Source organism: Lolium rigidum, chromosome 5 (assembly GCF_022539505.1).
Source record: "Lolium rigidum isolate FL_2022 chromosome 5, APGP_CSIRO_Lrig_0.1, whole genome shotgun sequence".
NCBI lineage: Eukaryota > Viridiplantae > Streptophyta > Magnoliopsida > Poales > Poaceae > Lolium > Lolium rigidum.
In genome coordinates this window covers 62179485-62192971 of record NC_061512.1, presented here as the reverse complement: position 1 = coordinate 62192971, position 13487 = coordinate 62179485, and the positions used below count along the sequence as shown (strand labels likewise).

The following is a 13487-nucleotide window of genomic DNA, read 5'->3' as shown; positions in this document are numbered from 1 at the left end:
ATATGTGCGCCAGCTCTCGGAGTCAATGGCGTACGCCGGATCGGCGCGGAGGTCCGGCGGCAGGTACCGCCTCCTTCGCCGGATCTCGGTGCTCCTACCTGGCTCGCGCGCAGGCACGGGAGGGACGGGCACCCGGCGGTAGCTGAGCCGCCAGCCGCCAGGAAATTGCACGCCCGACCAGGAGTCGCACGACGTCCAGTTCCCGTCCATCAGCCTCCCCACGGTGACGGGCAGCGACACCCTCTGTGTCCGCTCCCCCTTCTTGGTGCCGCTGCCGGACGCCTCAAAGTCGTTCTTCTTCTTCCCCATGGTGTTGTGGCGGCGCGCGGCGGTGGAGGTGGGAGTGGAAGTGTAGACGAGGGCAGGAACTGTGCCGATCGACTTTTAAGGCGGACCGCGCGCGGGAAACGATGCCATTGAAGGCGGCGCAGAAGCCTAGCCGCCGCCCGCAAGTGCGCGCGCGAACAGGCAGCCGCGACATTGAAGGTGAAGGCTGCGGCGCGGCACGCGAAGCGGCGGCCACGGAAGCGATGCCCTTGATAGAGGGTCGCTGCCATGCGGGCCCGTGGGGGAAGCGAGCGGACGCTCGGCCGCGGAGTGTCCACGAAGACGCAAACGTGCAGCATATTTGCGCCGCGTTTGCGTCGTTGCGGACGTCCGGACACAATGCATCGCCCCGCTGTAGCAGGACGCGGACGCATTTTTCGGTCCGCGCGGAAGCAAACGGTCGCACCGTCGCCCGTTGGAGATGGGCATCTCCAACACGGCAACCCAAACGGACACGCTGGGCCATCCGTTTTGGGCCGTTTGGGTGGCCGGTGGACACCCGGACAGCGGCCGGCGTCCGCGTGTCCGTTTGGGTCGCACGCTTCGCCCAACGCGCGGACGCAGCGCAAATGTAAGAAAATAAAGAAAATAAACATAAAAAGGAAAACAACAAAAAAGAAAATATAAACTAGAGTTCATTAAACTTAGCCCTATTTTGGGCAATTTTACACAAGAGAAAGCCCTATATGGGCTTTAAACTAAAAAAATAAAGAGGAAACCCTAGGCCAGGGTTTGTGACGCGGTGGCCGCCGGTGTGCCACCCTACTCCCAGTAGTACTTGTCGTCGTTGCCGTCGATGTGGATGACGCCCCCCGGCGGCAACGCGCTGTTCCGGCTGGACAGGCCGGAGGGCGCCGGGGACTCCGGCCGGGCGACCACCTGCGCCCTTTCCCAGGCGGAGTGCGGGTCCAGAGGGCTCGCCGGCCTACGCAGGCGTGCCCGCCGCTCGGCCTCCTTCCGGAGCTGCTCCGCCGCGGCGGCCTGCGGCTCCGCCTCTCGCCGGAGCGCGGCCTGGCGCTCCTCCTCCTCCCGGAGCGCGGCCTGGCGCGTGGCCTCCTCCTGCCGGCGCGCCATGTCGAGGAAGGCCCACGCCTCCGCCTGGGCATCCTCCTGGGCCTTCCTGGCCATCTCCTCCAGCGCGGAGGCGCGCAGCGTCTCGGCGAGGTGCGGCCATATGGCCAGCTCCTCGAGGTCGTTGCGCTCGCGGGACGCCGCCAGCGCCGCCTGCAGCTCGGGGTCGTCCTCCTCCTGGGGCTGGGGCTGGGCCTGTGGTGTCGCCGCGGGCTCGTTGATCTAGAGGCCGCCGGGGTGGCGGCCAGCCCACCTAGTAGGCGTGCGCGGCTGCGCGCGAGGCCTCGTCATCGCTGAGGTGAAGCACGTGCGCCGGCGCGCATCGTGCTCCACCTCAAACCCCTGGGACTTGTGTCGCCGTAGGCGAGGTGCTCCCGGAGGTCCGCAGGCAGCTGCGCGCGGCGCCTCCGGATCTCCGCGATGCGGGCACGACCGGAGCCCGGGATCGGCGGCACCGGAACCCGATCTGGGCTCAGGTGCTAGCCGTGGGGGAGATGCACGTCGCCCCACGGCATTGGGGCGCCGGCATCCCAGAACATCTGCGCCACCGCTACTGTGACGTAGATCGGGTCGCGGATTGGAGGAGCCGCCGGCCCCATCTCGAACGCCCCCGATGCGGTTCGCCGGCTGCTGCCGGCCTCGTGGTCGTTGGCGGACGGCTCGAACTCCCGCTTCGGGGCCATGGCGGCGCGGAAGCTCTAGCTCGTGCGTGCGGCCGGAGTGGAGAGTAGGGACTGGATAGGGACAGTCCCCCTCCCCAGTCCACATTTAATAGACTGGAGCACCGACAGATGGGCCAGCCACGTAGACCAGACGGACACGCGAGGACGGCGCGTGACATCTGCGGTCACGCAAACCTGGTCCAGAATTGGGCCGGGTTTGGGTCGTCCCGGACACCCGCGACCAGCCGCATTTGCAAGGCGTGGCCGCATTAGGCCGCGGATTTATCCGGTTCGACCCGCGCGGGCGCGGGATGGGTCGGCGCGCGTTGGATATGCCCTTAGGGCATCTCCAGCGGCGCGACGCAAATGGACGCTGAGCGACCGTTTGTGTCCGCCGTGACCGGAAATGCGTCTGGGGCCTGTTCCAGCGGGCGACGCAAAGTGGCCGAGCCGTCGCGGAGACGCAAACCTGGCCCAAATATGCGCCAGGTTTGCGTCTCCGCGGACGCTCGGCGGACGCGCAAAGTGTCCGCTCGGTCCTCGCGCGGGCCCGCCTGGCAACGGCACAACTGCTTCGTCTTCCGCGGTATTACTTCTGGGCGGCGTGCTGCAGCCTTTGCAGGGGCCGCGTTAATGGCGTGCCTCGGCTTCCGTGAGCGTGCGCAGCTAGTAGCCGTTGCACTGGCAGGCCATTGAAGGCGAGATGGCGTCGGAGCCTTAAAGGGACGCTGCCGGTGCCCATTTCCCCGACCAAAACCATTGGCAAAATCCCACAGTAGCCACCACACGGACGCCATGGGGAAGAAATGCTGGCCGTTCCGGAAGACGAAGAACGACCAGGAGGCTAGCGGCTCGCGTTCCGGCAAGAAAGCACGGGTCGGCCGGTACGTCCGCGTTGACCTCGCTCGGCGGCTATGGGAGGAAAACCGGCCGGTACCATGGCTGGACGCGAACTTGCCGGGAGGGGCTGGTACCCGAACTCGCGGCGCGTGCCGGTCCCCCCCCCGTGCCGCGCTCGGGCCGAGAGCGGCGGGACGAGGTGCGGTGCCGCCGGGCGGTCTTGCCCGGATCTGCGGGAGGATCCGGCGTACGCGCTAAACTCCTACAACTGGATTTCCTTCGGGGCGTGGGAGTTCGACGCGCGGCGCCGCGCTGCCTACCTCGCCGACGTAGACTACTTCGAGCGCGAGATCGCCGCCGAAGAAGAAGAGAACGACCATGAGGACGCGGACGAGGACGTCGACGAGGACGAGGACGGCGACGTGACCATGCCGCAGTACGACCACGACGACGGCGGACCGGCGTGGGATCCGGAGAACCAGCCGCCAGACATTTCAGAGGAGGAGGCCATTGCCATGGCACTGGCCAACAGCGAGCAGGACGAGCTCAACGAGCTCGCTTTGTGGGACGGACTCGCAATCCAGCTCCGCGAGTCGGCGCTCGCGCGGGGAGGCCTGGCGACTCCTCCGGCCATGCCGACGCGTTCCAACGTCCGCGCTCCGCTGTTGCTCCGGCGTGGGATCCCCGGCCACGACCTCCCTGCCCGTGCGGCGGTACCTCCTCCACCGCCGGCGTACGAGCTTCCATGGCCGACACCGCAGCTGATTGACCTCGTCAGCGACGACGACCAGTAGACAACGCCTATTTTAGCACCCCTTTCTGGCTTTTCATGTCCTTTTTATTATCATGTAAATTATGGCGTATGAATGAAAAAAAAAAAATTATGTGTCGTGCCGCTGGAGCCACCTCCGACGCAAACGGACACCCGGACACTTTCGACCATTTAGCCGACGTAAACGGACACGACGCGTGCCATTTAGACGTCCGAAATGCGTCGCGGCCACTGGAGATGCCCTAAGTCCCCGCTATGGCAGGAAACTGGTAACGTTGGCTGCATGTTTGACGATGCTCCGTCGTCTAGTGAGTGAGTGCCCTCCGTCCCATCCCTCGTTATCGGGAAGACAGCGCATGGGACAAGCCAAGGAGAGGCGCCGGTGTCCTCTTCCCGTTCGTCAGGCAGAGCGTCAGCTATGAGCTTTTCCATTGATGACGTGTACTTACCGACCTACCCACCTGCGCCGACGCCGGCCATCTCTCAAATTGGGTATCCTGACGGCGGCAGGCGGCATGTGGAACAGAAAACTCCCGGAGCAACACAAGAGAAATCAAAGCATCACTCTGTTTTCTCACGCCCGCTCTCCCTCCCCCAAACCATCCCCTCCCTGTTGGCTTTGCTTGGTGCACGCGTTGCGCCGTAATGGCTGCTCTGGAGGAGCTGAAGCAGAGGCTGCAGCCCATCTTCTTCGACGCCGACGGCAATGTTGTGCCGCCCCCTGACTCCGCCGACGCGGCGTCCGAAGACACCTGCGACTGTGACGACCCTGAGGTAACCTCTATTCTTAGCAGTTGATCCCATTTCAGAAGTTCGAGATCTATGGGGAAATTCCTTATTTTTGTTAGATATTGCGGGCTAGCTGGACTTCCTGCCTGGCAAAAGAAAAGAAAAAAAAGACTGCTAGAATGATCGCACGGTGCAAAATGTACCGGAGAAGGTGTTTTCATTTGCAGTAGAGATTTCAGGGAACAGACAAGATCTGAGTGAGCAAAACATTTCTTTATAAATACACCTGGTGTTCCATCTAGTAGACTGATGTGAGACAAAGTGTGGGGAAAAACTTATCCCTTGATTTGCCAAAAAAAGGAACAAGATTTGTGTATACGAATTCTCCATGTTATATGGATACTAGAGTGACCAACAGAATACTGCAAGTCACGAGATTAGTTTGATTTGGGCCCCCCCTATAGAGTTTTGCCACAATATTCTGGCATTTGTAAGTCCTACTACGGCGACTTTCTTGTTCGTGACAATTTCATGCAAAAAGGAACATTTTTTGCGTCCTCCTACAAAATAAACTTCAGTGCTCTAAATGATAAATACTGCTAGGACTAATTCTTTTTAACGTAGGTCGCTATTTTGTGTTTTATCCATGAAATTTTGCAGAAACCCAAAGGACGTGTCCATTTTTTCGCATTTTCTTTGGCAACTATGACTTGCCAGTTCAATCCGCACATATTAAATTACTTACCCTGTTGCACAGCCTGACACAAGTATTATAGCTTCGAAGTTTCTCATGGTGTTTAATTGTTCTTTTGCTTTCTTTATAATTTGACAAATGTCTCCTTGGTTGCTGCAGCATTTTCCTTTCGTTCATAATGGTTCTTGACATTGGCTTCTTTGTTGCTTGAAGCCGGTCACAATCAGTCCCAAATGTCCTCACAGGAAAAACCCTTTGCGCAATATCTCCGCATCATTTTTCTTATTACTTTGACGCCCTGAAGTGCTTGCTTACCATCGCCTCCAATGGCAAGCAGCTTGAGCTAGAGAAGAGGTTGCCGGAGGGGCTGGAGAGATGGAAGAGGGGATGTGTGTGCGTGCGGTTAGGTGTTTGGGGGTTTGGGTGGAGTTTATACATGGAGGTGTTGTGGGTAGTTGAATCTTGATCTAATAGTTGAGAGTTTCACTAAAAAGTAAGCAATATTTAGTCTCGTGCAGAATATTCGATACCTATGTTGTATTCGTACGTTATGAATTTTTCTTCTTAAGCAAGTTATAGAATATACTAATGCTCATATTTTATTCTTTTTTTAAAGGTTTTGGATGGTGCAACTATCAATTTACTGAGTAAATCTTCTGATGAATATAACATCAATGAGCTTGGCTTCCATAAACGAACAACTAGACAAGACAAGGCATACCGATGCTCTTTTCATGATATGCATATTTTTGATCCGGTCGGTAATGGTGCAAGCAGTGTCGTCCATAGAGCCATTTATGTACCAGTTCATCGAGTTTTGGCACTGAAGAAGATAAACATTTTTGAGAAGGTGAGTGCATCATTTTTTATAGTCCTTATGGCATAAGGTGACATTTCTTTTCTTTTTTTCGAAATGGGGAAATATCGCCTCAGCTTCTGCATCCAAAGGATGCACACGGCCTTTTTTATTAGATTATTCACAACACCTTACAAGAGCAATACAAAAGATCAAACTCAAAGCCACCTCGCTAAACCTACACAGGGATGAAGGGGGTGACAATTCACCAACTCATATCATCCAAAAATCAAATGCCTTCCCAGGCCGCCCAATAGCAGATGAGAAGCACATCCAGTCAAGCAGACTCTCAGCATACGCCAATGCACACGCCATAGAAGTTGCTACCGCCGTCTTCCTCGACTCCATCTTCAAGAGAGATCATCGCATTGACCATGCCAGGCCTGCCATCGATGCCGCCACGGCGCCAGACGACTCCACCATCCCGCGCATGTCCATCACACTGCATTCGTCCCGAGACACCACTGCACCATGCCGCGGCGACTCGATGACGCCGACACAGCAAAAGCACACCGCTCCACCTCAGCACCACCACCATCCGTTGTCTGCTCCGAAAACGATACCCCCAACAGGGAGAACGGCGTTGCGCGCCGCTATCGTCCGATCCGGGAGACCCGGGTCTAGGGTTTCCCCTGGAGCATCCCGAGCGAAGAAACGCAGACCGCGGAGACAATGCCTTCAACAAGGTAACGACGAAAGGCGCCGCCATCATCCGCCATGACCGAAGTCCGGGCCGGCTTTCACCGGCAGCTGCGCCTCGCCATCGGGAGGTAGGCGACAGATCGCAAGATCCGCCACGGCTAGCCACACAACTAGCCGATCTCCTCCGGCGACAGAGAAGACCACCACCGCGGTGCCACGGTCAGAGGCACCTGACGCCCGCCACCTGCCACCAGGTCGGCGCCGTCACCACCATCGCCATCCAGGGCCGCCGCCCTTGGTGCCGTGATCCCAGCTCTTGAGGAGGAGCAGCACGAGATTCGGCCCAAGCCTCCGGCGATGGGCCTCGCTCCGCTCGTCGGAAGTTAGCCTCCCTTTAGTATATGAATTTGGATCACAATACAACAGGCCAGTTAATTTCCATGAATTGGAATAAGGAGAACCAAGCGCTGGCTTGGTGGCTAGAGCTCAGGGTGTTGAGCCGGCCCACCCGAGTTTGAGTCGTAGGTGAACCGCTCGAACTAAATGGGGTGCTATCTGCGTGAAAAATTCTGAGAGGTCTCACATATCTAACAACATATAGCCAAGGGAGGGATCCTTCCCCCATTGGTAAACGTTTTGAATTGGAATAAGTTATATCTTCGAATCCGAGTTCTCTGTGTTGTCTTGCAGTCCACCCTTTTCTGTGTTCAGTTAGTATTTCATTTTGATCTCTGATTCTCTGATATCATAACAGAGACCTTTCTATTGAGTTCTTGCTGCAATTATGTATTTGTAATGTACTCTCTGATATATATTGCAGGAAAAGAGACAACAGATTCTTAATGAGATTACAACGTTAACAGAAGCATCTTGTTATCCAGGTTTAGTTGAATTCCAAGGAGTTTTTTATGCCCCTGATTCCGGAGAAATATACTTCGCTCTTGAGTATATGGATGGTGGTTCATTAGCAGATATTATCAGGGTTAAGAAATTTATACCGGAACCAGTTCTTTCGCATATGCTACAGAAAGTGTTGCTAGTATGAGTCTTCTATCTCAACATCTTCTGGTGTGATCTATATTCAAATCAGTCCTATGAAATGACATATTCTGTAAGTAACTAGTTGGTCTATGTTAATTTTTTAGGCTCTGCGCTACTTACATGAAGTGAGGCGCTTAGTACACAGAGATATAAAGCCAGCAAATTTGCTGCTAAATCTGAAGGGTGACACCAAAATCACAGACTTTGGTGTAACTGCTGGACTGCATGATTCAATTACCAAGGTATGCTACTTATTGGCGACCAAAAGTTCTCTTATCACAAGCAAGCTGTTTAAAAAACCCATTAAGTCCACCTGACTATCTAGATTCAGTAAGCAGTATATATGTGTAGTAATTGTCTTCCAGTGTGCTACCTTCCTGGGCAGTGTCACATATATGTCTCCTGAGAGAATTCGGAACGAAAACTACTCATATGCTGCTGATATCTGGAGCCTTGGCTTAACAATGTTGGAGTGTGCAACCGGAAGATACCCCTATGATGTAAGTGGGGGCGAGGCTGATCTCATGCTTCAGGTGAACTGATTTGGCCGGCCATCTGTATAATTTTCTACTGGCTTTCTTATCACCGTATTTATGGAGCAAAACATGATCTTCATCTATGTGTATAACATCTGACTAAGATCGCATTCATATCTTAGTTTCTTGCGCTAGTGGATTGATTAAAGATGTTGTAATTCCATTGTTTAGGTATATTGTTTCTTAAGGCTAATTTTGAAATTCGCTTGTTTCCCAGTTTCTACTTGGGCTGAAACTTTTTTTTCTTTTGTGCTTTCCAGCACGAATAATCTAGTGCAATACTCACAGTCACCTTTTATACTAGTTCCTGTTGCAAGTATCATATTATTGACCTATAATGCAATCCTCCCTGCCCACCTTACTGTGTTGCAGTCTTGCAGATATTGGAAGATCCATCGCCAACACCACCACGAGATATTTATTCAGAAGAGTTTTGCTCGTTCATTGATGCTTGCTTGCAGAAAGATGCTGACGCAAGGCCAACATGTGATCAGGTAAAATGAGGTGTAGTACAATTTATGTTTCTTAAAAGAGAACAGTTGCAGGGTTTCCTACTGCATAAATTCTTTGATAAACTTTATTTATGCAGTATAGGATTTTGAGGCACCATGAGACTAATGTCTCATGGATTGTTTCAGTCCTTGAGTTAACAGTAAGCAGTCTAAGGTGCTTTTTTGGTAGAGTCTAAGGTGTGTTAATCACAAAAAAAGCGTCTGAAGGTGTTAATGCAGAAAAGCAGTGTAATATGTTGAAATGCATTACCAAATTGTGCAATGTCACCTAACCATTTCAATATGTTATTTTCATTGACGAAATTGAGTTCATTTTTTTTTGAGCATGAAATTGAGTTCATGTTTCTCTATGAAATCATATTTTTCTTATTTGAATCATATACTGAACATTTTGTAGCTTTTGTCTCATTCGTTCATCAAGAAATATGAGGGAACAGGCGTGGACTTGGCAGAGTACAATAAAATTGTTCATGATCCATCAGAAAGATTATCACAGATAGCACATGTGAGTTCCTTATAGCCTTTTCTAGTTTATGTTTTTTTCTTTCGTACCGCTTTTAAATATATATATATCAGGAAACCTTCTGTTCCACAAGCTCACGTACAATGATATTAGCCATGCCCACAAACAAGCTGACTCAGTAATCACTGCAATCGTTTCAACTGTTTTAATCCAGATTTCTCGTTATACTGGATTAAAATCTTCTTGTTAAAATTTCAGACCATATTGAGAATTTTAGTTGCTGCTGGTAGATGTTAGAAAAAAATTGTCCGAATTGTTTGAATTCCAATTTGTTTATCTTTCATATGAAAAAAGGAGGAAATTTGTAAGAATTCTTGGAACCCATAACTTGCTGAAGAAGTCATCTTCTCACCACAAGACCATGTACGAACATATGTGATTTCTATGGTAGACCACATTTATGGTTTTACTTCCAGCGATTCCAGATGTGCCCAATAGCCAGGGTTAGCGGTGAAGCCTAGGTTCATTAAAATAAAATAGCTAGTACTTTATGAAAAAATAATTTAGGCCTCATCATCTCATAGTATAACCTCTTGATACTGAAATGCTATTTCCTCAATACAGACAAACCACGTGCTCATTTTGATATTAAATATGTGATCTGCCTTTGCTTTTCTTTGCTTTTAAGGAAGGATATTTCTTTTTCCGTATAGTGGTAGACCGAGTTAAGTTCCTTTCTTGTAGCTTGAATCATAGGTACATGAATGAATGCATGTTTACTTTATAAATCAGAAATTGTTGAGTTGCATTGGTTCAATCAGCTATTCATATATACATGACTTACAGTCATATTAATATATTTATCCCAGATGCTTGCTGTACATTACTACCTGATCTTTGATGGAGGTGATGATCAATGGCGTCACATGAAGTCATTCTATGAACGATATTCTGTTTTCAGGTATGGGAATCTCGTGCTACGTTTCTCTTGTAGTAACCGATCTGTTACTGTATTTTCCAGATGTTCAAAGTGTTTCTGCTTCCACTGCTTTGATGGCATGTGGCCATCTGTTTCTTACGTTTGGCTCTGCAAACTACAACTGAACATTATCACAGTTACCAATTGAAGGCAGTTGAGGAAAAAAATAAAGGTGTTTTTACAGGAACTGTACGAGGCATATTGACATAATGTTTTATGTTTTTATTCTAGTTTCTCAGGGGAAACACATGTCGGTAAGAACGAAATATTTGATACGTTGTCAAGAATAAGGACAATGCTGAAAGGTAACAGCCCTTGCGAGAAGATTGCTCATGTAGTGGAGAAGGTTTACTGTTGTGCACATGGGGAAGAAGGGATGAGTGTTCAAGTTTCTGGATCATTTATTGTGGGGAACGAGTTCCTCGTGTGTGCAGATGGGTTCCGTGCTGAAGGTATGCTAAGCATGGAGGAACTCTCTCCTGACATTCTCAGCAACCAGGCTGGCCATTTCCAAGAAGATTTTTTCCTTGAGCCAGGGACTGCCATGGGATGCTACATCATAGCAAAGCAAGAATTGCACATCGCTGAAACATGAATTCATTCACCTTTTTGTGGTCAGTACACTTGCTAAATTATGTATTAAAGTACTTTTATTGTCGTTTGTTTACTAAACTGATCTTTTATGTCTGTTCTCTTCCATTTGCTCCTGAAGAAAATAATTTTTTAGCTAGCATATGAACACCGAGGTATTGGAATCTATTCAGTTAAGGCTCAAGATGTAATACCAGCTACCGCCTCTCGACATCATCCATGGAGTATTCAAATTGAGCCATTGAGTCGCTGACTTCAGTTGAGGCTTATTCACATTTAACAAAGCACTTAAGCTTGTAAGTGGTGGAGAAGGTTTTTATCAGGGCACAAACAGCTCACTCTCAAAACGGGCAACTGTATCTCTGAAGAATCAACAGCAGCAACAAAAAGAAGGAAGCCCCTTAGCAGATCATTTCGCTTGATGTAACAGATACGGTTAATGAAGATTAGATCCCACGGCTTAGATTCAGTTTTTGTTTTGTGGCTTTTACCGCCAGCTGCTCTTTCTCCGGCTGTGGTCATTTTCAAGTTCATCATCTCTTTATTTTATATTCAGTGACTTGGTTGCCTTTATAAAGCCATGTAATGGGTGTGGAACACTCGGACTTTAGTAATCCCAATAAACCCAAAGCCACCATTTCGAGTGTGCGGAGAAAACAATCTCCAAAATTTACAGAACCTTTTTTTTTAGACGGAAGGCTCGAAATGAGCCCGATTTTGAATTAACAGAGCCATCAACCGGCTAGGAGTTACACCAAAATATACAACACACACATATAACGCGTAAACCGAGAAACCAACAACAAAAGACAACGCAAAGAACGCCAACAAGCGCCAGGTTGAGAGAGCCTTGTCTTCTGTTGCACCGGAGAGAGAGCACGTCTTAGTCCACGCCAACAAACCTCCTACGCACCAGAACAGCAGCCCAAGGGGGACTCAATGATGGGCCAGCAGCTTGGCAGAGCTTGAGGATCCAAAGGAGGGGGTCTTGCAACGACGCCTCCAAGAAGGTGCATGGCGCGCGAATGCGTCATCATCGTCGGCAGAGACCAAAGTCCTGCAAAGCTTTCACCCAGACCCTGAACCACCACCCCCGAGCTCGGGCTAGGTCCAAACTAGAAACACAACCTCTTCTACAGGCATTGGGATAGACACACCGGCGAAACTACGACCAGACGCCGACCTAGCAAAGCCCCCAAGGCACTAGGCGGGCCGTCAGCTACCGAAGCAAGCCGTGTAAAAGTAGCCCGGCCGACGAGGTGAGAGGGTTGGGACATCAGCTAGAGATCAAAGGGTGATCCACAAGATACTAGAAGCCTGCCCGAAGTGGGGCCACCAAGGGGGCAGTTTACAGAACCTTAAAATTAGCTAATCTGCCATTTGATCTTTGATCAGACTCTGAACCCAATCAGATGCGATTTGATCTTTGATCGGGCTCCGAGCCCACTCATATCCTATCAGAGGTAGCAGGGGGTGCCCTTTCCATGGCCTTGAATCTGCTAGCAAGTCCCATATCCGGATTCGGCGTGCTCTGCGTCTAGGGTGGCGTCTCTAGATGTGCGGCGGCGGCTCCTCCTCCACGGCCTCCGACGATGGATGGTGGCGGCGGTGGCTGTTGGATCTTGTGCCGCCGAGATCCATCGTTGGCTTCTGCTGGCGGCGCGAGGAAGGGGCGGCGATGTGCGCGGCGAGGATGGTGTGGTTGCGGCTTCCGCCGTCCACCGAATTCTCCTTCGTCATCGTTGGTCAGCGGATGGCGGCGTGGGGGCCTGTTCGTCTGCTTCGGGTTTGAAGGTGGTGGTCCTAGGGTTCTTCTTCGCGAAGATGAAGACCTATCGGATGTTGATCCTTTTCATCTAGCCGGAGTGTTGAGTTCGGAAGGCTCCGCCGGCGAATGCATCAGCGCATCTTTTGCATGTAGTTTGCTGGATCGGGTGGTATTCGGTCGCGCGCACTCATGCTTTTATTCCGACCGTTTGGTTCTGGAGGAAGCGGCGCGAAGCTCTTTTTCTGTGTTGACATCAAGTGACTATGGATCCATGATGAAAGTAGGAAGAAAAGGATTTCATGAAGACCGGATGGGAGGTCGACTAGCTAAGGGAGGTTCAAGTCTCCGCGATGTTGAGGGACTTGCTTGGTGTTCCGGGCTTCACAGCAGCGGTATGAAAGTGGGGGCGATAACACAGGTGAAGTTCAGAGTCGTACCTTTCAGGGTGAAAACCCAAGGTCTGGCCTTAACTGGTTGTGTCTGGCAATGACCTTGTTGGAGGCATTATTTTGAGAGCGGGGACTATCTTCATGGTGAAAACCTAAGATCTTTGATCGGGCGACGACGGTGTTTGAGCATTGTTCCCTTCTTGAAGGCGTCGTTTTTGGAGAGTCTGTATTTCAAGTGTTGTCTTGGTGGTGGATGTATTGCTGTTGTTAGGCCCGAGATACTGTAGCGGGACTTTTGTTTCTTAGTTTTTTTTTTCTATTTTTTGGTTGTGTGCATCCGCAGTGCCATTAGGGTGGTGCGTTATTGCAGAAGCTGAGCGTAATTGGTATCTTTTAATATTAATATATTCTCTTTATCGAAAAATATCCAAAACTTAGCAGCATCGGCTCAAATACCACTATTGTGGCATGCGGTAGATTAAAAAAAATTCTAACAACCAACCAAGATCAGGTTACTCTTATTGATCATGGGATTACCAGTTGATGTCCAGACTTGTAGCAAAAATAGAGTCGATGCATCGTGACAATCATACCGTAGTTAAATTGCCTCCCCTT

The 13487-nt window shown here is 50.7% G+C and overlaps 1 protein-coding gene across 1 annotated transcript; it reads left to right on the top strand.

The window, feature by feature from the left end:
- Positions 1-4317: 4317 nt before the first annotated feature.
- LOC124655379 (mitogen-activated protein kinase kinase 3-like) lies at positions 4318-10719 on the top strand. Its single transcript, XM_047194284.1, has 9 exons — positions 4318-4446; positions 5712-5945; positions 7414-7632; positions 7739-7876; positions 8000-8167; positions 8551-8664; positions 9080-9187; positions 10015-10106; positions 10356-10719. The coding sequence occupies exons 1-9, from the start codon at positions 4318-4320 to the stop codon at positions 10717-10719; spliced, it is 1566 nt and encodes a 521-aa protein (XP_047050240.1).
- Positions 10720-13487: the final 2768 nt, after the last annotated feature.

Bases quoted from the DNA above. Each gene is read 5' to 3' on its own strand.
- LOC124655379 (XM_047194284.1), top strand. From the start codon at position 4,318: ATGGCTGCTCTGGAGGAGCTGAAGCAGAGGCTGCAGCCCATCTTCTTC. The intron at 4,447-5,711 runs GTAACCTCTATT...CTTTTTTTAAAG, and splicing joins GCGACTGTGACGACCCTGAG to GTTTTGGATGGTGCAACTAT. The intron at 8,168-8,550 runs GTGAACTGATTT...GCAGTCTTGCAG, and splicing joins AGGCTGATCTCATGCTTCAG to ATATTGGAAGATCCATCGCC.